General features: G+C 43.2%; 1 protein-coding gene across 4 annotated transcripts in view; it reads left to right on the top strand.

Moving 5' to 3' along the window:
- Nucleotides 1-24,794, top strand: part of NFATC2 (nuclear factor of activated T-cells 2) — a 125,120-nt gene that overhangs the window by 53,288 nt on the left and 47,038 nt on the right. For all 4 annotated transcript variants that reach the window (XM_019548142.1, XM_019548141.1, XM_019548138.1 and 1 more), the window contains exon 6: nucleotides 7,434-7,574. In XM_019548142.1, the coding sequence (XP_019403687.1) occupies nucleotides 7,434-7,574 (141 nt within the window). The remainder of the gene's footprint in view (nucleotides 1-7,433; nucleotides 7,575-24,794) is intronic.

Genomic DNA, 24,794 nt, shown 5'->3' with positions numbered 1-24,794 from the left:
GCTTTTCCAGGCTAAAGAGCCCTGTGGCTCTCAGCCTGTCATCGTAAGGTCTGCTTTCCTGACCTCTGATCATGTGCATGGCTCTTCTCTGGACTCTCTCAAGCTTCTCCACATCCTTTTTGAATTGTGAAGCCCAAAACTGGACGCAGTACTCCAGCTGCGGCCTTGCCAAGGCTGAGTACAGGGGGAGAAGGACATCCTGGGATTTGCTTGAGAAGCATCTATGGATGCAAGCCAGCATTTTGGTCGCTTTACTAGCCGCAGCATCACATTGATTAAGGTACATGTCTAAAGAGTGGCTGACTGGGGCTTTAGCCCCAAATCTACTCAGAAGGGGTTTGAACCTGCTTATCACCTGCTGCATCCCACCAGGACGTGAGCTAGGTATTGCACAGAGTTCTCTCGTGCCCTTCTCTTGAAGCTGATCCAGTGCACCTTGCACACAAAAATTTCAGCCCCATTAGGAGGAGGGGTCCAGGCTAGAACCCAGGCCCTTCTCGCTTCCAGCTCGGTATTAGGAGTGTGTCAGAAGTTTTTTTCCGCCATTTAAAGCACATTATTGCCATGACTTAACAGAAGTGCATGGGTTTACAGCACTTTAAATTTGAGTAAAGTGCTTTAAAATAACCGTTGTTAAATGAGGTATTAAATTTGAAGTGCTGTATTTTATAGCACTTTAGCAACCTACCGGCCGTATCTACATAAGATGCGGTGACTGCACAGTCATCTAGTACTTGTATAAACAAGGACTAAAAGGCTGCACAGTAACCTGCACTACTGCGCAGTAGCACTGACAAATGGCTTTTTTGTGAAGCTGACTGAGCAGTAGCCCAAGACTACTGTACAGTAGCATTGTGTCTCACTTTCTGCCATGTGACTACTGCACAGTAGTCTTGGGCTACCGTGCAGTAGCATCTTGTGTAGATGTAGCCACAGCGCTTTAAATAACTTCTGTACTCTGAAAAGTGCAGGGAGGCTCAGAGGACCCCCCCCCCCCCACCAAACACTGCACTTCTGTCATATTTAAGAGCGCTGTAACTTTTATTGTGCTATAAAAAGTGCTCTAAATTACAGCACTGTAAAACGTGCATGAAGCACTTCTGTATGCACCCCAACTCACTGAACCACATGCCCTCTAGAGTGTACAATTTACTCCTATCTATGCATCTTCTGCTCTTGGTTGCTCAGTAAGCAAGCTTTAAGAGAAATGCTGTAGAGGGGTATATATCATGCCCAGCCTGTAGCCTGGGCCAAATCACTTTGCTGGGAAGCAGAAAGTGCACAGGTTTGAATCTGGGTAAAAAAGACATAGACCTCCAGATTTCCTGCTTCTCTGACCACAGGGCTAAAAGGAGGGAAATGGCTTCAGCTTTGCCATCTTACTTCCAGTAGGTTCATGGGCAAAGCAAAAGAGAATCCCCAGACTCTGCAAAAGTGCCAAAAACTGTAGTTATTTTGCATAAAACAAAATTGGACTTATCCCACTAACTCTGTCCCTGGCCACTGTGCAGGTGTGCAAACTTTATGCACCTTGCTGCCTCCTTATGCTTTCAGGTAAAGAGGGGAAAAAACAACACTTCTGATCTGAAAGAATCTCACCTTTGTTGGGCAATCAAAATGCAATCTAGAATCAGGTTGGAACATACTACTTGCTTCATGTGATTCATGATAGCAGGCCAACCAAAGCCATCATGATCTTTGCAGGAGTTACATTACAGCCATATAAATGAGCCCAACTCAGCGCTCTGGGAGCTGTTCTTTGGACTCTTTATCCAGACATTTTTTATGGGTGAACCACTGGGGAATCATCAGCTGGACTAAAACAAGCCCCACAGATTCAGGCCCTGAGATACTATGGTGAGAAGGGAGCTACAAAAAACAATATAGATCAGAATTAAGGTTCCCTAAATCTATAGCCTTGGGGTCAATTTGCAGGGAACTTGGGCCCAAATGCTAGCATGCTTATCATTGTGAGCAGTTCCAAAGGATGCAAGAACATCTGACTGAAGCAATGAAGCTATATTTATTTATCTGTAGTATTTATATAAGTAGAATAGGAAGGGCGCATGTTTATGCACACTGCATAGCATTGCTGTTCCTCAGGTGTTGGTTGGATCGGTGCTATTCCATGGCAAGTCCACAAGCCTGTTTCTCCCCAGCAGGCAGATCAGGTTTAGTGCCTTTCTTTAGCTTACCTCTCTCCTGTCCACCTCACATCTTCTTGCTCGCCCCCTTTGCATGCACAGCGAGAGAATACCCAGGCCGTTACTCTCAACGAAGTTTACTCACAGGCCAGACAGAGCAATGGTTGGAAGTCTTCCAAGCCGATGGAAAGAAACATGACAGCTCAGCAAGACTAGAGCTGCTTATCCAAAGGAGAAAAGTTGAAGAAAAGAGGTGAAAGACTTTGGGGTGGGTGACAACAGAGGAATCAGTGATGATCTAAATGAATGGCTTACAGGGAGTAATTTGAGGTTCATCTACTTAGAATCTCACCCTGCTTTCCAGGCAGCCAACAACACTGTTCCCTTGGGGCATGATCAATGCAAGGTCAGTTCTCTTAAATACTGACCCACTCATTAGTTCATGCTTCTTCATACAGAGAACCACCAGCTTTTCTACTGGTAGTTCACAAGAACTAAACAAGGTGTGACTGGCTCTGATTTGCAAGTGGGGGTGGCAAGAGAGGAGGCAAGGTGCCTGGAGTTTGTACACGTGCACAGTGGCCAGCCCCACCCCTAATACCTACATACTACAAGTGCAGTCTTAATCCTCTTAGCACTGCTAGACACCCCCGCAAAACCTTCACCAGGTACCCTCCCACAGAATACATGCCAGCTGCTGAAGCTGGCATGTGTGTGAGATGCTATAAAGCTGTTATTTAGTTAGTCTATGAAGCTAAGTCCAAACAGTCAAGAAGCCTAAGGCTGAATCAGTTCAGTCTTCTCAGGTTAGTCTAAGCTGAGTAGATTGAACTGAAAAGCAAGTGAACAGACATTAACTTTTGTTACTGGAAATGCAGCCACATGCAGTGGCCAAGGCCAGAAGCTGGGGTGGGGGGTGGGCTAGAGCATGCCTTTCTGCTGGGCTGGAGCAAACAGGTTGGGCCAAGGCTAGCCCGCTTACCCTGTAAGGGGGGGTTGTAGGATAGGTGCAAAGCATCCTGGGATGCTGGGGGACTAATTAACTTGAATCTGGAGGGGATCTGAGACAGTAGTTCAATAAACTGATTTAACCTAAATAAGTTAGGTCTGTTACTATATCCATCCAGGTTTATCTTAAACTGGTTTCAGCCATCTTGAAACTAGTTTGTGTGTACTGAACTTCTGTTCTGTTACAAATTTGAACTGGTTTCCGATCACTAGTATCGGTTTATGTGTAATTTCTGTCCCTATCCTAAAAGGGGGAAAATCTGCCCTGCCTTCTGTGTGTGCAAGGAGAACAGAAAGGTGCGGGACAGACCACTGAAGGTAATCCTTCCGCAGTGGTACCTGTTTAGTAGACCTGTGCGAAGCGGCTAGTATTCACTTTGGAGTCAAGTGAATACTATTCGGAGGACAGTGATTCGGTTTGGTGATTCGAATCAATTCGGCTGAATCAATTTTGGAGATTTGGTCACCACCAAATCGGCCGGATCTCCAAATTAAACAGGCCTCATCCCCTGTCCACTCTTCCAGCCACCAACGGCTGCCCCACATTGCATGGGAGGGCTCTGCCACGAGCCCCCAGAAGCCCTGATGGCTGCTGCAGCATCCAGTGAGTGCGGGGCTTTTTGTTTGTTTGTTTTTTAAAGAAACGGGAGCTGGGGCTGGGCGGGGCAGCTATTGACAGGACTGGGAGAGTAGATGGGGGATGGGAACTCATGGAAGCAGCGTGGGGCAGTAGGGGGCAGCAGGGATTGCCCTCCCACCCTGGCCTGGCATGAGCCAGTGAGTGAAAGGCTTTTTTTTTAAAGAGCCAGGACACTGGGGCCAGACCAGGCAGTCATTGATGGGGCTGGGAGAGCGGGCAGGGGTCAGGAGGGTGCTCAGGGGGGCTGGGGGAGCATGCAGGGGATGGGGCCTGGTGGGATCCCCCCCATAGTCCCTGCTTCCCTCCTCCAGCACCCCCCTCCCCCTACTTACCAGCACGGAGTCTGGGTCCAGCTCCCTGCTGTGGTGAGTGGGACTGCCCAAATCTCCAAAGCTCTCCAAATCAATTCATAGGGCTTCAGTCAATTCAGACCTTTTTATTAGTCACCCGATTCGATTTGGATTTGGAGATTCAGGCCACCGAATTGGGCCAAATCTCCTCCGAACTGAATCAGCACCCGAAGCTTCACACAGCCCTACTATTTAGTCTGTCCGTGTGCTGTGCGAGTTGAGGGCCTCTGAAGCCCTTGCTGGGAGCACTTTGCTTCTTTTCCTGTCCCTCTACCCCTCTTGCAAAGCAGAGCTTGGCTTGGAGACGGCAGCTCCCTTCTTTCATGTCCCTGTGTGTATTGTGTTTTTTGGCACTGAGGCTCCATGACATCTTGATTTGCAGACAGTCAAATAAAAGAGAAAAATGATGCCCCCTGTTAATAGGTTGTCACACCGCTTCAGGCCAAGTGCAAGTATTTCTTTAACATTTGCCTTGCTGCCTTATGTCCGTAACTGTTGCTATTGAAAGTAAACACCCCAACTGGTTAAACCAACAGAGTCTTGTTTATTCAAAGCTCATAAACTACAGTAGCTGTAGGTCACTTTATGAAGTGCCAACCCCTGGGGGAAGAGAAGGAATAGCGTGAAATTATTGCATACGTCCACCCATCGTGAGTTGGAGAGGAAGGGGGTGTACTGGAAATTAATATTTCTTGCAAAAGAAACAAATTAATCCTGCTGAGGCAGCTCACCACTGCATTGTGCATCTTCTTAACAGCGAGATTACACGTGTTACAGCTTCTGGCAGCATCTGGGGAAGAAAATGGTACTGTTATCCAGTCAGATTTGCCAATGGCTGAATGACACATGAGCCAGATGTCATCTAATAAATCTTGTGACAGCAAGCGGTTCAGCATGGACTAAGCAATGGAGAATTTACCCAGCTTTTTGGGCAGGTTTTGCATCCTGTGCTGTGCTCTTTGGTACTATGGCTACTCTGCTAGAGGCCTCTTAAGTAGATGTTGATACAAGCCGTAGTGACTGTACATTAGACACAGCCTATTACTTGGGATGCATGCCTCTGTTACCCTCAGGTCCCTTTCAAAGGAGGAGCTATAGTTTTAGAACACAGTGGATATGTCTACATGTTCATTAGTGCACCTTAGATACTGCTCATTTAGTTTAGTACTTGCTTAATAAAGTACTAACTAAATTTGCAGTAACTAGAGTTACTGTACAGTAGCATCAGCTCGTGGTTCTTTTGTGTTACCTACTGCGCATTAGCCTAGTAACACTGCACAGTAGGCTATTAGCACGGTTTTTAACCACCCTGCTACAGCGCAGTGTTGTTAAGCTCACACGCAGTAAGCATCTCATATAGACGCACTCAGTAAATAGGAATAAACACTGGCGAGGTAGAAGGCTCCCTGCTGACAAACTCATGACAGTCAATGGAAGTGCACCCTGGAAAATGACACCCACAGTGACTATCCAGGAAACATCAGTCTGAAATCTCTTTGGATTTATTAGGAGGAAATATTGTCCAGGACAAAGTTTAAATGTACTCTCCTTTGAATGCTCTATATTAATATTGTTTATAACTCTGTCTTTGTGGTAAATCCAATTATGAACTCATCAAAAACTTGAGTATTTAGAAAGAAGGATAAATTATACAGCCATGTGGAAGAAATTAGCAGCTTCTGTGAAAGCGGTCTTTATATATAGTCTTAATCGGCTGCCTCTCAGCTGAGCCGGTATAATAGACTTGAGAGGAACAATAAACTGCAGGATTGCTTTAAAAATAAATCACACTTACAATGACACAAATGTGACTGATAAATATTGAGCTGAATTTTTGGAGACAAGTATGATGTCTGTACCAGGACTGGAGGGGAAGATTTTATGCTGAGTTCATACCTAGGCTCCTTGTTTTCCCTTGCAGAACTGCACACACACACATGTGTTTGCCAGCAAACACCTGTTAAAAGTTCAGTTTTTCACTTCTCCCATTGACTAGCTTAGCCCTTCGGTTTGTGCATGCAGGGGGTAGTATTTGTGCTTCTACAGGTTTTAGGCCAGATGAGGGGTGCACCATAATTATCCATGTATATACAGGAAATTCTCAATGCAGTTTTTTTTATGTTGCAAGTAGAAGCCAAGACCTGAATATATAAAATAGCATTTCCTTGCTTTTTGCCCAGCCCTGAATGGTGTTCAGGGAAAGAAAGTCACGAGTACTCAGTGCCTCTTGGGATCAAGGTCTTTGTCAGAGAAAAGTTCAAATCTAGCTAAGCCAGCTGTTAAGTAGATGAACAGCATCCTCTTGAGACCCTTCTAGTACGGCTGGATGGATTTGGAGACATCTGAGTATAGGTCATGAACTTGCAGGTCACCAAACCCAAGTTGCTGCTCACCTGGGTTGGTCACAGAAATGTTTCATCCTTTCCAGCTGTCTCTTTCTGGGGAAGAACTTCTGCATCATTGCTTCTTCAGATCCTGCTGCTTGTAAGCAAACTTCCAGAAATGGGCTCATGACTTGTTCTACATTCCTTTAATACATGTTGGTGATATGGATGTGTTACATAGCACTTTTCCATAAAAGATCCCTTTTATAGGTGTTCTTTATTCTGTCTTTATTTGCACTGGCCTGCAGGGGCAAAAAACCTGTGACATCATGAATGCAGTCGAGGCATTTGGTGGCCGCTACTGCAGCTTCGTCACTGCAGGGAGAGCTGAGGTTCATGCGCGTGAATAGCACTTTGTGCACACAGGGCTGTATCATGGATTTCTAAATAGCCACTCAAGGGTGCAGGTGCAAGTGGAAGGGCCTGGGTGGACATGGCATTTTTGTCATTTCTAATGCCATAACACTTTGTCTGTTCTGCAGCAAGGGAGTAAGACTTTCTGGGTTTTTTTAAAGGCATTCGATGTTATTCAGTGGAATCCTCTCTGCAGGTGGAATTTTTAAGGCTCCAGGGCTGTAGTGTGCCTGCACTTGAACATTTGGCCATCTATTTGGAAACAGACATGGGCAAGCTCCAGCTCATTCATCCAAGCTGTCCTTTGTCAAGGACAAGGAGTAAGGCCAGCACAGCTGAAACACTGGAGCCAGCTCCTGAATGTTTCCAAATAAAATGCCTTGAGTAAGTTTATTTTTCCTGCTTCAGCCTAAATTTAGCATCTTGGAGAAGCTCCTTTGGCAGCAAGTGGATGGTAACGATGACAAGATTGATCTGTGGATAGTTCTGGGAAGATTTGGAAAGTCCTGGTAAAACAGAGTTGATTTCATTCATGTCTGTATTTTGTCCACAGCCCAAAGGTCTGCTCACGAACTTCCAATGGTTGAAAGACAAGATATCGATAGCTGCCTGGTTTATGGTGGGCAGCAGATGATCCTGACTGGTCAGAACTTCACAACAGAGTCGAAGGTTATATTCACAGAGAAGACCCCAGGTAAAGTTCCTTTTAACGCATAGCCGAATGTATGGAATTGAGCCCAGTCCTGAAAGTACTTACACACACGAGTAATTCTACTCAAGTGAGTAGTGCTATAGAGTCCATATACTTAAGGCTACCTAATTGAATGGGCTAATTATATAAGTAAAGTTACTTAATGAAGTATATGTCTCCCTTACCTTTTCATGCTTCAGTGAAATGTATATTAAGGAATTGCTGCTATAGGTGGATCACAGAAGTACAAAGAAACCATGATGCAGCAAAAATAAGAAACTCTTTTCAAGAACTGGTGGATGATATTTCAGAATAGTATTTCAAGTCTGCAACGTTGTTTTAATTGTCTTTTTTAGCAAAATACTGCATAGAAATCATGCATGAAACAAACCTTTTCTATTGCAAATGATTTGCAAAATCAGTTGTTTGTTTCAAACATGTCCAGTTTTTTCCATAGAGTGGGCATGTTTTGTACAAATTATTGACAATTACACAACTGATTTTATTTAATACAAATGATTTTTACACAAATCCAAAGACCGTTTTAGTTCTTTCACACTGTTACAGATATTACACGTATCTATCATTTCCTCCTTGAAAGAACAGTTTTAAAAGAAAAAAAAATCCTATTTTCTGCATTCTTAATGAGAAAATGGTTCTTCTGAAGACGACGACATTTCAAGATGGTGAAACACCCTGAAATGAAATGGAAAATAGTTTAAAGTAAAAATTACTCCCTGATTTTTGTGTCACTCTAATTAGCACCCTGCCAAGCCAATCCTACACTTCTATCAAATCATTCTGTATGATATGAACTAAGAGACTGATTCTATAGGATATTGTCTCTAGGGAGATCCTGAGCACCCTTAACTCTCAGCAGCTGCTCAGCACATGAAGGATTTGCCCTAATTTTACCACACCTCCCTAAAAATGTCAGTGAAATTTCCAGGTATATTTTGTACTCCTAAAATGCACATCTGCATGCATAGGATATGCACTGCACATACACCCATATGCGCACATGCGCATGTTTGCATATGCATGCTCAGAATGGATTATTTCACAAATGTTGCCATCACAAGTAAAGTGCACCTCGTTTTACTGTGCAGTTCTGAGTTGGGGATTGTGTGTATAAATGCATTCTTCTACAGTTACCAGATTCCTGTGTACGAGCATGATGCATGTAGCTGAAAAACAGACTTGCAAGGGAACGTCTAAAATATTCCAGAATCTGTACCCAAGTGAGGAATTAGCAGAGGAACGGGTGGACTCTTAAATGGGTGTAGCAAGAAGAAAATAAAGTACCATCCCCCCCGTCCCTCCAATGGCAACACATGTAAATAGTATTTGTTCAAATAGAGACAGCTCTTGGACAAACTCCTAGAAGAACGCACAATTGGCTGTTTGTCCTCCTGTTCGTCTGACCTTCAGTCTGTCCACATAGGTACTTCCTGCTTCAAAGCCCTTTGACTTTCTTTACATGCATAGACAGTCACTAGCACAAGACAGCCCTGTCCCCAGATTTGGAAATTTTTAAGGGTAGAATGAACAGGACCTTCCACACACAGGCCAAGTACAAACTTTTCACTTTTAATGTTATAAGTGATCAGAAACGGGTTTATACCTGTAACAGAACAAAAGTTCAGCACACATAGACTGGTTTAAAAATGGCAGAACCTGGTCCAAGATTTGCCCTCCTCGCCAAAGGACAAATTCATGTATTGTTCGCTACCAATCTAAACTGTCACATACAGAAAACCATGTAATTTAGGTCAATTTTTGCCTCAGGGGTTTTTTGAATGTCTATACCTAGTCAAACTCTAAAATGTAAGTGAAGGACTCTTCTTCATTTTTAGAAAAGGTGGGCTTTTCTCCTGAGAGTAAATGTCATTCATGAGCTAAAAAACACAGGCTAAATGGGAGCAGGACAGGAACCTTGATCTTCCATGTCCCTGATATGTACCCAAACCACCAGACTGTCAGCCACTGAGGGGGTAATCCTTCTCAACCTTGAACGATGTAGCTGTTGTACTTCATTAAATAACCAACAGGCTAGAAGCAAGGGAAAAAGTGTGACTACATCTTGCTAGTTGAGGCACTCAGCTGGAATATTGTTGGAGACTAAGGTTCAATCCTCTAGGCTAAAACCTAAGTTTTAAATTCAAATTTAAATTGTAAATCATCTTTTTTTTTTTTTTTTTATCTTTTTTCATGAAGAATGGTTGAGTTCCCCTACAGAACAACGTGCCTTACCCTCCCTGTGCTTCTAGTTACCATACACTAAAACAAACACTGCTTTCTTAGCAATACAGGGAAGCTCCTGCAATCGGACCAAAACCTGGAATGCCGTCCAACACTATCTGAATAGTAGTGCATGGACTTGTATTAGAGGGGAAATATGCTAATATGAGACTTCTAGAGCATTGCCTACATTGCTCTAGTGTTCCACATGGACACAGGGGCTAAGTATGGACAGTAAAAAAGCCCAAGGCTGAATTGATTCAATATTTGCAGATTTAGTGTAACCTTGACTCGATAAGCAAGTGAACAGGCATCACTTTTGATTCCAGAAATGCAGCCACATGCCTGCGGTGGCCCAGGCCAGGTGCTGGGGGGTACTAGAGCATGCCTCCCTGCTGGGTTGGAGCAGACAGCTTGGGCCAATGCTAGCCTACCCACCCTGTGAGGGGGGAGTTTGTGGGGGACATGCAAAGCATCCTGGGATGCTGGGGGACTGCAAGTTTAACTTGAATCTGGAGGGGATCTGGGACAGAAGTTCAATAAACTGATTTAACCTAAATCAGTTAAGTCCGGTACGTAGGGTTACCAACTCTGTTTGAATCTATTCTGGGAGGTTTCTGGAATGCCAACGTGCCCGTGACGCACGTGAACGTGCCCGTGTGCTTGAGTATATCAGTTACAGTGCGTAGATTTTACATCAGGAAGGCAAAGGGGCTGGACTTGATTATTTTTCGAGCTCCCTTCCATCCCTAATGTCTATGAAATCTATGAAATACACGTTACTATTACATTTTAAAAACCCAGTGGACTACCGTATAAATCAGATCCAAAATGTAATATTTATTTTAATGAATACCCCATCACTTATCTCCCAGGTGACTCTCAGTAGTCTCCTGGAGATTCATATCTAATTCCTGGAGGCTCCTGGGCAATCCTGGAGGGTTGGCAACCCTACTGATACTACATTCATCCAGGTTTATCTTAAACAGGTTTCAGCCATTTTGAAGGTGATTTACGTGCACTGAACTTCTGCTGTGTTACAGGTTTGAACCAGTTTCTGATCACTTATACTGGTTTATGTGTAATTTCTGTTCCTAGCCCAAGAAGTAGTGCAAACTAGCCAGCATGTTGTGAACTCACATCTTAGATTACTGGTGTAATTTTATTAGTGTTTCTGAAGGTCTTTGAGCCCATTGGCCGCAAGCATGTTTGGAATACTTTTTAAAGAGAGCGTGGCTTGCTCGCTGCAGTCCTAATCCACATGCTGCTTTATAAGAACACAGAGAAGCTGTGCAGAAGCCAGCTGAGCCACTGTTGGGACAGATGGATTATGCATCTTTCTAGTGGCTATCTCATTGTTGCTTCCTCCTGAAGATAAACTAAGCTGTTTCAGCAAGTCTCGAAAAGGATTACACTTTCATGAAGGATGTAGTAGTCAGGGAAAGCCTGCTTTTCATTTGGGTTGCACTTGAGTGAAGAAAATCCCAGTTTTGCTTCAGCAGGTTAAGTGCCATTGGTAGCAGCCATATAGTTGTAAGCATGGTGTAAATAGGACTGTAGTAGCAATGGGACTTTTAAGCTCTGTTCTGTGTACATGTTTAGGTGACATACTGCTTCTGTCTGCCGGAGGTGTCTATCCGTTGCTCTCACTACAGTAACGGATGGTGCAGATGGTAAAAAAGAACGTTCTGCAGAGCCTAATGCAGATGCTTTTATTGGAGTGTAAGATTTCATTGTTGTGCCACTTTTTTGCTTTGAATCTAAGCTTTGAATCTAAGCTTTGTTTCGACTGGAATGGTATATCAAGTATTCCCAGATTCTGGGTGGGTTTAGATCCGGAGTCAAGGTCAATCTTGCCATTGAACTGGAAACTGAGGATAACTCAGGAACTGGAGCCAATGGGCTACTCTAGTCTTTAAAGGCAAACTTGCCATTTCTCAAGGTGAACTTTTCTGTTTGCTCTTTAGATTCTGTAGCTGCTTCAGCATTCAGGAAGTGAGAAGTGGAACCATTTATATTTGTTACTAACATATAGCATGTCGCTAGGAACAATGGTGAATGCTATTTATATCTGTGTTATGCATATGGACTATTTCTTTTTTACTATGTAAGAGACAGCACTGTAGGTTTTTGTTTCCCTGAGCAACTCATTAGATGCTAATCTAAAACAAGCCGAGCTGATTTTGTGAAAGTGTCTGATGTTTGCTATATTGCTCTGACCTCGATGCAAATTAATGAACTCAATAACCAGCAAGCTATAAAAAGACTGTCATTTAAAGACGGGCACAGGAAGTGGTAGCAGGAAGTGAACTTAAGGAGCCAGGAGCTTAAGTATGTATGTTAGTTTGTACGTTAGCAAATGGATAAAGCACTTGTGTTTGAGAAGCATGCATAAACAAAGAACAATTTATTAACACTGTCTGTTGATAAGGTATACTACTGGGTAAGCATTTTAGTCTTGAGCTCCAGCTGAGTGCTGTGCTACATTCTTGCGTTAAGATAAGCAAAGGGTCATATCCTTTACTGATGCAGATCAGTTGAGCTCTATGTACTTAATGGAGCCATACCAATTTACATCTGCTGAAGATCTGGCCCATTATGTGTTAAATTTTGCCCTTCGTTTCACTCAAATAGATATGATAATTGGATTGGGGAGGAAATAACTGATTCTTATTCTACAAATGACAATATTTTTAGACAAATATATCGATTTTATTATGATCTTAGTAGAGATCAAATCATAAAGAAATATTTCAAACATCCTGAGATCCAGGGCTGTTCAGGTTTTGAATGATGCCTAGATCCTGTAGTGATTCATTGGGTTCAATAAACACAGGCATATGTAGATGAGAAGAGCTAAACAAAAATGAACATTATTGTGGAGCAGTAACTAATCAGCTGCTACTACCTGACTGAGGGAACATCTTCTGATTCCCAACTCCCTCAGTCTCCTGTTAGGGAACATCTGTAAATTATAACTTCTATAAATACAGATTTGACTAGTACAATTTATGGGGGGGGAAAAAAACTAGTTTCCATCTTTGATTAATTTCAGTTAACATGTGGTAATTAGCAAGTTACAACCTTCCATTGCATTTTGTTGATTCCTGTTTGTGTACTAGTTACTGCTGCTTTGCTGCAGTTGTTAGAAAAGCTTCACGCTCTTTGGAAGAGAGAGTGCAATAGAACAGTGTTTTTTTCTGCCAAACTCTTCTGGTGGCCACATGGACATCATGAATCATCTGTAGGACAATGTGGGAGGTGGAAGAACAACCCAAATAGAAAGCGTACATCTTTGGAGTAGATCCATCATAAATCATCAAACTGTGTTATACAGTATAAGGAGAGGAGGTGGCTCTTCTCTGTGGCCTTTGAACCAGTGCAGCTGTTATGGTCTCTGAAGCATGGATATTAAAAGTCCATTTAAAAAATAATCCTTCCAGACCTGCTGATTCATATATCAGAAATATAATGTTCTTTCTCCTGGACTTCTCCTTCCCTGTATCTATCTGTTGTCGTGTTGAGGTGTCCATGACAGCGGTATCTAAGGGGTAGTTGTAGGTGGTTCTGTGTACCGAAATGGATGCCCACTGATTTCAGAGGAGCTCTCTGCAGGTGTAGAGCCCTGACTAGGAACAAAACTTTTTCAGCAAGCTCAGGGCTGCAGAATTAGATGCATATTAAATTTGTATGGCCAAAGCCTTGCACAGATATTTGTACCCTGGCTGTGAGGCCTATAACATTCTTATTTCTGTTTTATTGCTGGAGGAGAAATTAGAGCTCTGAACTCTCAAATCTCTCCTTGTTCCACCGTCACACTCTGCTCACTTCTGTTTTTGTACACCTGAGACCTATGATTATACTTGGTGTTATACAGAGTTGACTGCTTTATTCACAAAGGCATTTCAGTAACATTCACCTCATGTATGATACGGCATAGCTGTGGTATAACACATGACATCATGTATGACAACTCACCATAATGGTGTAGCATTATGCCTTCTCCAGAATTTGGCCCAGTGCATTAGCTTTTAGGGAAGCAGTCTTCTCTCTGCATCAGTCTAGCACCTTCATCACAATCCATTCTGGGCAAAATGTGAACTCAGTGGCTAGGGACAGACATTCAGAAAGCCGAGCCTGAATTGATTCAATCTTTGCAGGTTGGTCTAATCTGGCTAGGCTAAATCACTTTGTAACTGCAAAGACATCCCAGACATGCAGGCACATACCTACAGTGGCTCAGACTAGAAGCTGGGGAGTGCTAGAGTAGCCCTCCCTTCCCTTGTACAGTACTAAGTTGCGGAGCGGGCATGGCCAGGCCTGGCAGGATGTTCTAATTAGCCCAGCAGGGAATTGATAACGGTATTTATCACCCCTGAGTGTTTATCACCCCATTAAGAAAACAGCAGAGGGACATTATTAGCTGCCTGTTGATTCTGCCTGTTGATTTTACCCATTGACTCAGCACCGACTAACGAGAGGCCTGCTAGTTAATACACAGACACCTCTCATCAAGACACAGGGGAGCAGGAAATTCCTGCTTAGCAGGGAGTAGTGAAGGAAGGGGTGGAGGGAAGCAGCCTGCAGTCTCTGCTGGAGCTCCAGCCAGGGAGCACAGGGGAGGGGCCAGCCCTGCTGTGTAGCAGAGAGTCCTGCACAGCCCAGAGTGCATGCTGGGGGAGTCTGGTTTATCTTAAACCAGCAAGGGATCTGGGACAGACATTGCATAAAATGGTTTGACCTAAATCAGTTAAGTCTGATGATGCTACATTCAACAAAGTTTATCTTTAAACCAGTTTCAGCCTTTTTCAAACTCATTTATGTGCACTGAACAGCTGTTCTGTTACAGGTTTAAACCAGTTTCTGATCACTTAAACCAATTTATGTGTAATGTCTGTCTCTAGTCAAAGTTAAGGTTTGAGATGAATTTCGTACGTTTCAAATTAGACCAAAGAGTTTGTAATTCCCCAACATCAACGTAAGCAAATGCATTTCCTATCCTGTTTTAAAACTAGCCCCATACTCAGTGACCTAGCACTATCCCTGCAGTGAATGGTAGCAACAGCATATCTGTTCCCGGCCTTAGATTTTGTGTACAGCTGTTAAAGAAGCTACCCTGGGTGCTTATGTGCATGCACAGCTATTCTTTTTTTGTATGAGCAGGTTCTGTGTTTGCATGTTCAAACCTACCTAATGGCTCAGGTAGGTCACGTTCACCTGATTTGCACAAAATAATTATGTCTGCACACATACTTTGGCCCGTCTAGCCTTCTTGAATATCTGTTCATTACTGATCTTCTATTTATAACCAGTTGAGCTCCTTCTCACTTGTTCTCTGCCTGATTTCTGTCTTGCCTGTTCATCTCTCATTACACACATGAATTATACATTGACTGGGCAAATAATTCCAGTTCTTAGAAACCCCTCACTTCAGCTCTGAAAATAACAGGCTTTCCAGAAACTTTTCCATCAAAGGCCTTGCTTCTAAATATTCCTGCTGAGCATCATTCACAGCAGATGAGCATGCCGGCACTTTGTGTTGCTTGGCCACTTTCTATTGCTTGGCGTTTCTCTTCTACAGAACAATTATTGTTTCTAAAGCAAGATAAATTGAACTTGATGATGGCGTCAGTTCAAGTGAAATGCACCATGTGTGACGGCCTGAAGGAGTCCCTGGCAAGAACCTGACATTCAGAAGCACTGAGCAGCCTCAGTAAGGAACATCAGAACTGCCACGGTGGGGCAGACTGATGGCATGTCTAGCCCACTGGCAGTGGGAAGTAGTGGATATTTTAGAGGAAGAATAGAAGCAGTGCATGTATAGCATGACCCATCCTCCTGCTAGACTGACTCTGGCACCCAGTCCTGAGACTGTGTGCTGGGAGAAGAGGGGAAGATCTTCATGTTTTGAAGGGAATTCAAGAACTCTTGCAGGCCCAGAGTCTGTGATCTTTTAGCTTTATCACAAAGGTGAAGAGGATGCGGGAGGAAAGGTGAGGTGAAAACAGGGTGGTAAAAACTTTGGGAAGACAGGAGCTAAGCCAAGTGTCAGCCCTAGGGCTCTGCCTTAAGTTGAGCCTGACATGGATGGTGGTGGCTAAATCCTGTGGAGCGCCTCCTCTCCCATGCAGTCCAAATGGGAACTGCAAGCGTCGCTCTCAGAGTTTCGCCTTAAGACATTTTGAAAAGTGCCCTTCAGGACTCTGCTGGGGCTGCTGGCTTTTCGTTCAGTAAAATGCAGTTCAGTGGCAGCAGCAGCCCTTACTTGCCAACATCCCCAATATGAAGGTTTCATTGTAACAAGCCCCAGTGTAGTGAATAATGGTACTGTGGGCATCATAACAGATATTGGCATTTCCATGCCAGCGTTCAAGTGTACCTTCGTTATTACTTATATGGTGGCAGCACCTGGGAATCCCAGTTGGGCATAAAAGGGCCAGACAAGTAAAGTGACAGACAGTTGCTGCCCCAGAGAAGTGTTCTTCTTTCCAAGTTTCACGGTGCCAAATCCAAAGCAGGTGAGTGGACACTTGTCAGTAATCCCTCCAATGTATTAATGATGCCTTGGTTAACCTCAGAAACAGCCAGTCAAAATGCCAAAAGAGCAAGCCATTCCCAGTACCCATCCCCTTGGATTTAATGACACCAGAAGAACACGTGGAATATTTAGGGCCCAGCAAATCCCATTCACTTTCTACTCCCTACCACGCATACATTTGCTCTCAGATCACAGTGAACAAACTGAAAGATTTTCCAGGAAGCTCTGAGAAATTCTCACAGTAAATTTTCCAATGCTAATGAGTCAAAATGGGAAATTTAGACTGTAAGAGAATTCAGAGCAAAAGAAGATGATTTAGTGCCAGCATTAGAGTTTAACCACGCAGACATTCCACCTTCTGATACGCTAAGACTCGTTTTGGTGCACGCGTGTGTACATGCACACACGTCACTCTCGTTTCAGAGGGTTCCTCAAGCTGCAGCCCAACTTGGCATCAGGAAAAAAAGGCAAAGAACTTCAATCTGTCAATAGAAAATGCCAAAAAAAGGAGTGACAGATTCTGAGGAAATCACCAGACTGCACAGATCTGATTAATTACTTCTGTAGACGAGGTTATTCAGCTTGGTTTTAACCTGCAAGATTTTATCAGGGGCATATGAAAAAAATGTGCTGGGCTGCTGGAATCAACATGTCCTTGGTAGTTGAGAACCAGAACCCATGATGGTTTGTGCTTTTGTTTTTTCTGCTCTCATTTTATGGCTGGGATCCAGCTTTTAATGTGGGATGCTTCTGAGGGGACGTGCATCCTCTCCTACCATCATCCTGCAGACCACCAGGATGGTTCGGGAGAATAAATTATGCAGCTCTGTGTGGGGAGCTCCACCGGGTTTTTACATTAGCTAAAGGTGACTGCCTGGCAAGTTAATCACCTTGCCTTGTGGCTCTCAATCACTGAAGAGCAAAAGTCTGCAAATGAAAAGAGGAACACGGGGAGCAGCCGGCAATGTTCACTCCAGAAAGATGTCAGATTTCAGCCTCGTGAAACAGACCTGGAGAGTGCAACATCTTTGCTAAAGAAAAATGAAGGTACCTCAATACATCCCACTACTTGTTCATTTTGGTGAACAGTATCATCAGCCACCAGTGTCCTGAATGCTCGTTGCAACATGCTTCGTGCCCACTTAAAGCTTGTCCTTTAAGTGATAGATGGGAGACGTTCTGCTTTCATCTCGCTAAGAGTTGCTAAAAGGCTCGCAACTTTACAGTGTGCAAGCTTACCACTAAGGGGAGGTGGCTAACTCTATAGGTTTGCTCAGACCCTCGCGGGCAATTATCAGCTCTCCAAAAAAACAAAAAAAACACACTGCAAAACAGGAAAAAATCTAAGGATACACACATACAAAAATGTAAAAAAAAATGTGGCTGCAGTAACAGAGTTGCTATAGCTGTGAGAGACTCGCTGAGACGGGGTGGAATCCAGTGTTTTGGAAGGTTTCCCCGTATGACACAAGGTTTTGGAATTTTACAGCTGGTAAATCCTTATTAACATAGGCAGCCACTACTGGCCTGAATTCACTGGCTCACTGTTTACTATGGGGGCGCCTAGTGGAACCTCGCCTGTTCCTGATTATTCATTTTTGAATCTTAATTGTTTAAAGGGAGTATATTTTTTTTTGAAGAAATAACTGTCTTGGAATAAACAAAAGGCAGCAAGTGAAGCTCCCATCACCTGTTGACAGCAAATTGATCATGTACAAAACTGGCGTGGGTAGTGGAATTCCCTTATTCTCCCACTTAGTCATCGCATCCTGGTGTGAGTCATTTTATTACATGGAGCTTCCCAGTGGTTTTGTTTTGAGTGGAGCTTTTGTTTAATTATATGTATATAATATTTGTGACTTTAAAAAGAAATTACATTTCTGTAAAGCAGCATAAGGAATTATTTGAGCCAGCTTTGGGAGGATGATCCACCCCTGCCGTTTCATAACTCCACTACTGTATTGATATTTCATTTCAACTTGAGTTGAATTCTTTAAACAATAGACTGAGGGACAGCTCCTCTCAACTCGGCTCACTGTGCAAAATGTCAGATTAGGGGCTGGGCTGAATGGCGGATGACTAATGCACTGGCCCTTTACCTCCCAGACCTTGACATGTATCTTTGGCCTTGGTGACTCAAACTCAGTCCTCAGTGAAATGAAAGCACTGGCCTCAGCTCACCATAAACAGAGCGTAATTAACTGCAGTGGGCAGTCTTATTCCAGAGAGAGAGAGAAAGAAAGAAACCACAGAATTCAAGCCTAATGAAAAATTAAATAGCCCTTATTTTGCGAGTTTTAAATTCATTCAAGCTGCAGTCATTCTAACCTTTCCGAATTAGCCTTAAATGAAAGCTGAAGGGAAGAATATGGATTATAGCAGGAGTCTGACTACTTTTCCACCGTTGTGAGTCAGGGTCATTCTGTCAGCTTGGAGCAGAATTTGTCCCAGGAAAATGCAAGAGACTCTGTCTCACTTGGTCTGCTTCCCAGAGGTCCTGAGCAATCCATAAAGGAAGTTTGTACCTTTGAAACAGTCGGCTTCAGTTCATTTTGTTACCAGCGCAGCTTGAAAACTTTTCCGTGTCCTTTTCGGTGGGTGCCTGTCACCTACTGAGAAATGTTCCCAGAAGATAGATACGTGCCTTCTGGAAGATCTTCCGAGAAGTAGAACGATTTGGGATAGTCCGCGGTCGAGCCCAGAGGGAACTCTGCAAGAAGTTTCATGATGAAGCAACGTACGTCATCCAACAGACAGCAATGTATATTTTTGATTAGACTCCTGGGCTGGATAATATAGACTCCACAGGGTAATACAGTTAGTCTTCAGTTTATGAGAAATGTGAAGAGAATTTCCTGAACTTTTCAGTCCATCAGTCATGCCAGCTCCACTAAGGCTAAAAGCTTACTTTCCTGCTAGCTAGCAATCCCAAAGTAATGAACAAGGGACCGTGAATAATGTGCAAAAGCTGTAACTGGTTCAAGAAAACCTTTAATTGGCTAATTAGGAAAAACAACCACAAGGGGACTGCAGAAGATCAACCAACGTTTTCCTAATGCAGGCTGACACTTTGATTTTCCCCAAAATTTGAAGCAAGACTTGGTATGATCTTAGTTTGGGCTAGAAAGGGTAGAATTATGTTCTTGTAACAACTCATTCATTCCTACAAAGACTGCTGACACAATCAGATCTCTCACTGGGGCTTAGTGCTAAATCTTATAGCCCATAAGCAGCACAAAAATCAGCTATTTCCCGAACCTTTCACTGGGCTGTAGTGTTAAAAATTTGCCAGCTATGAGAGACAGTTAAATGAACCAAGGAACCACAATGGTTAAAAAGAGAGCAATAGGCCATCATGGCTGGTATGACCTAGGGGGTCCATATCCAAATACATTTAGCACCTTTAATTGATCTGCTGGCCTTTGTGGCTATGTAGTTTGAATTGCATACTGCAGAACCCACACATATAATTTGTGACTCATCATTTGTGGGCCTGGTGAAGAGCTGACTTGCAGTTACAATCACCTACCACATACTTGGGCAACCATCTTGGTAGTATATTTTCAAGTGGGTATTCTAGTAGCCACGTTTGCCAGCTAAAAGAGTGCATGGCGTCCTCATTTCCACTGTTGTGCTCTTAAGGTTGGGACAGCAAAAGGTAATGATGAAAGGATGAAAAATCCTTAGCACTCTTCAAATTACACTGCCTTATCTCCCTCTTCATTCAAAATAGGGTTCGTGGTTCAGCAATGAACTCCTACAGAAACAGCCACAGTGTAGAACTGAGTGGCTGCCAAAGGCTCTGAAATGATCAGAGATATTATATTGTTTATCCCTCTGCATCTTGTTTCCTTTGGTAGCTGTGCATTGAAATGTTATGGCAGGCTACCTGCTTTACTCCAGGCACCTATCTTTAAATAATGATAAGATACTGTGCTATGGGAAGTGTGCTAGCCCTCTGTGGCTGTGGGGACATTCAGCGAAGGGCAGGAATAACTCTGAAACCAGGCTGATGTTCTTCTGTAGCCTTCCTATTTCAGTATGCTGTTGGGACAGCTTTGAGGGCACCATTATACAATTAGGCTTTGAGAGATGCTATCACCAGGATAAAGCTTAGACTTCGCTGTTTGCGGACAGACACCAAACATTTATTTCCACATAGGCAGAACATCTCTAAACCATCTAGACATGGCCCATCCATCACAATATAGACATATATGGGGTGCATCTATGAATGCACCTTAGATACTGTGCATTTAGTTTGGTACTTCCTTAATAAAATACTAACTAAATGCACAGTACTTAAAGTTACTGCACAGTAGTGCTGGCGCATGGTTATTTAGTGATGCTTATTCTGATTTATGCACAGTTCAGGCTCAATATATGTGTTGAACTGGCATCGCTGAGGAAGAGGTGTCCCTCTATAGAGCTTCCTCACAAATGGGCCTTCATACAGAATTACCTTTGTCTACTATTGTTTTCCCTAGTTTCAGTTAACTCTCTGAGTACACTCATTTTTCTGCATGGCCTCATCTCTGGCAGAAGCTCACTCAAAGGTTAATATATCCAGAAGGGCTATGAGAAAAGCAAATATTGACTCTCTAAAATTAAGGCTTATATTTTATAGTTCACGACTATAAAAGTAAAGCAGCAAGACAGATGGAACACACATCATGATATGTAAGCATAAAGGTCAGTGCTTGATCTGCAAAATGCTAATAGTCAATGGGATTTTGGTGCTTAAAAAAACAGGATTTGTCACTGGTGACAGATTTGTTAGGAAAATGTTCAACTGGTATGGGCACAAATACACGCAAGTAGAAGCATCTGTCATCTTTAGAATAACTCTTATATACATACATCCCTTGTTTACTTGGGGTTATTCTCATTCCCACTTTTAATCCCCAGGGATTTTGGACTGAGTTTAAACATCATCTGACTTGTATGCTTGGCGTCGTTAAGCTTTAGTGCAATTTCAGTGGTGCAGTCACTAAATCAAATCAAATGTTACTATGGTTGCATATACTTCTCAGGCCTCTTGAGGACTGATTATTATGTCTGTGAAGCCTCTGTCGCCTTTATTTTATGCATTTTGGACGATAAAACTCTTCACATTCATTCTATGCCCAGGCAGCACAACCTGGAACCACAGGGCATATCCCGTTTGACAATGAGGAAAAATAGTGTCATATACTGAAATTAATTCAGATATATGCACATGCTCAATGGATTTTAGGTTTACAAAGAAACTGTAGACCTTGAAGTTTTGAGGGTGAGAACCCCCAGGCCATGGCTACATATATAACAATCAGGCAATACTGTTACAATGGGAATTTTCTTGGCTAGTTTGACATTCAGTTGTATCCCAATTTTGTGATCCCCATATATGAAGGCACAAAAGGAATAAAAAAAAAAGAGATATTGAATTTAATCAGTAGTTAATTTCCAGTTTTCCCAGTAAAGTGTTAGCCTGGAGATTCCTAAAGCTGGACTAACAGGTGCTAGTGCTCTTGAAGAATGCGATGGATAATGTAGTATGGAGGACCAGGAGTTGAATAAAGGAGGTTTTGCTGGTCCAAGCTCAGATATGTTAGCAGAACTTGGGACTACATCAGTAGGATATTGAGGTGCATTTGCAGACCTGTGTCTGGCTGTTCAAAAGTGAAACGTGCCACCAGGGTGGTTTGAACAACATCACAGAGCCCCAGGTTGAGACTATGCCTCATTTCATTGTGGAGGCAATTCTTTCCCCAGACAATTTGCAATGAATTTATTTACAAAGCCTTTTGTTTTATTAGGTTTAGGTGTTGATGTCCTGCTCTGCTTTAGATTCATAGCAATCTCTTTAGTATTTTAAGGTCTCCTTAATAGCAAGGATAATGGCTTCTGCCATCATTATTAGCTACAAAGGGAACCCCTCGGTAAGTGCTGCCTTTCCATCGTAAGATGTCCTTGCTTTTGCTGGATTAAAACCAGGGCTGCCAGAAAGCAGCGCTTTCCATTTTAACCAGCTATTTAGAAGTTCCAGCAGTCAGTGTGTTAATTAGAGTACAGCTTTAATCTGCAACTGCCTACAGCAGCAGCCAAAATAAATGCTTATTATTAAACATGTGAATCCTGTCCATTAATTTACACCATGGTCCTCTCTGATTTTAGAGCTAAACAGCAAATCTGGTGAGAGACTTACAGACTCTAATTACAGCTGCTTAGACCGTCTCCACCCCAGCAATCCTTTTCTGCATGTTATGGTAACAAAAAAAAAAAAGGCAATTGACTCACTTTGGAGGGATATGAACACTCTAAACCAAGAGGGAATTGTTCAGCGATTTCTTCCTGCACCATAATAGCAGAAAAATTACCTTCAGGGGTGCTGAAGATGACCAGCAGCAAGAAAATGTAAACACCTGGGCATGGATTTTTAGACCCTAGGCACATGTGCATGGTTAATTTGGATGCAGCCATGAGTTAACATGCATTACGGCATGGCTTGCCCGCTCCGTTCGTGCTGCCCTTCAAAAGGATGTCATGTCACCACCCCCTGTGTTTCCTGGAAACGGCTCCATGACATCCATTTTGGGGTTTAGGGAGGGCATGCTGTGCTGCTTGATTGGCACACCCTCCCTGGTCCAGTAAAGGTGCTGAAGTGCCCCACGGCACTGTCCGGGTAACCAGCAGGGCTTGTGCATGCCATTGTTGTGATTGTTCAGAGCACCCTGGTGTTGGGCATGCATATTTTTCCCTAGATTTTAGACAAAGGGCTAGATTGTGTCTTTAGGCACTGCTCCAAGCAGGGGGTAGTGTCTAAACTGTACAACCCTGAGAGCAGCCCCAGGAGGCACCGTGAGTCAGAGACACGCTGAGTCACAGCTTCACCCCTGCCACCTCCTTGCTGCCTGTGGGGGAGGAGAGGATATTGGCTTACGGCTGGGTTGTAACCGAATCAGGCTGCACACACTCTGCTCTAGCTCGGCTACTTGGAGCCCACCCTCCGGCTGTTGTCTGCTCCCCTCTGCCTTCTCGCTGCAGCGAGGGAGAAAGGACTGAGTTATGCTTACACATCCTAGACCAAGACCCAGGTAATTTAAGACTGGGTGTAAATAGGAGCTCCTTCTGCATCTTACTACCCCGTCTGAGCATGCAGTTTGAGTCACAGCCTTGCCCTGTTAAGAATTCAGTGCTAGCCATAGTAATAGCACTTGAGTAATTCCAGTTGTGGTAATTCCCTTCTGCCGGTATCAATCTCCTTGCACGTCCAAATGGCCAAGTATTCTGCAGTCTCCGCCTTCTTGTGTGTATTGATGCCGTGCACTGTTAGACGGCAAACTCATTTCATCCTAGGGATCTCCTCCTCCTCTCTCTATCTGTCCCTTGCCTTCACAACATATTGTTTAATAAAGGCTTGGAAGCCACTGGATAAAAAGTATAGACGATAAACACAGCAAGCTAAATTCATCCCTGATGCAACTCCATAGAAGCCCATGCATGGATTTGCACTGCGACAGATGCAGCTTATTGTTATTAGTCAAAAGGCAAATCTTCCTCTTATACCTGAGCAGGACCCTATTACATGCAGGACCCCGTTATCTGGCATAGTATAGGGAACCGGCATCACTTGTTACTGCTCCTTGCTGAAAGGGAACGTGCACAGGCCAGGTAGTATTTGCAGTGCAGCAACCCGAAGTTTCCCATCTTCATCAGCAGTAAGAATGGTAAGCAGGGGTGAATTGACCTGTCCTGTGGGTTTCAGGGAAGGTGACAAGTGAAGTAAAGTGCTGAGGGAAAAAAAAATCCTTTTATTTTCCTTCATTCTTTGCTTCTGTTTTGGCCAGAAGCAGAAGTACCTAAATAACACAAGACAGAGGCTGCACTTGCAAAATTTCCAGACAGCAGGAAAAATAAGAAGTCTTGTGAGAAGTTCTGGTTTAATGAGCTTGCCACCCTCATTTTGCAGACCTTAGGCATACAAACTCTAAAAAAAATCCTATAACCAAACTGTACCCAGAGATCTCCCCCATCTCCAGCACTCTGAGCTGATGGAAGACTTTGGCAGCAATTTTCCAAGTCACCTGTGATCTGGATACCCAGTTCATTTTGAAACCAAATTTTCAGAAATGAATTAGAAGAGTTTAATATCCTTTGATGTTTTTAAAGTAAATCGTGAGACTAAAGTCTATTGAGTGCAATATATTGAACGTTTAAGAGCTAGAATTCAAAAACTGGAAAACACAGGAATCTTCTGAATTGAGTACACCCAATTTGTATTCTGCTATTATGACTGCACATGCAAAACTCCTGAATGGACTGCATTTACACGGGCAATAATTTGAATTGCTTGCGCATACATTAAATCTGGATGCACAGTTGGATGTAAACGCTCTGCAGCCTGTACAGTATAGAATATTACACAATAAAATCACCTCTAAATAGAATTACTACACTGCTGT

Source organism: Crocodylus porosus, unplaced genomic scaffold, assembly GCF_001723895.1.
Source record: "Crocodylus porosus isolate Cpor-Errol unplaced genomic scaffold, CroPor_comp1, whole genome shotgun sequence".
In the NCBI taxonomy this organism is placed as follows: Eukaryota; Metazoa; Chordata; order Crocodylia; family Crocodylidae; genus Crocodylus; species Crocodylus porosus.
This window is presented reverse-complemented; position numbering and strand designations above follow the sequence as displayed.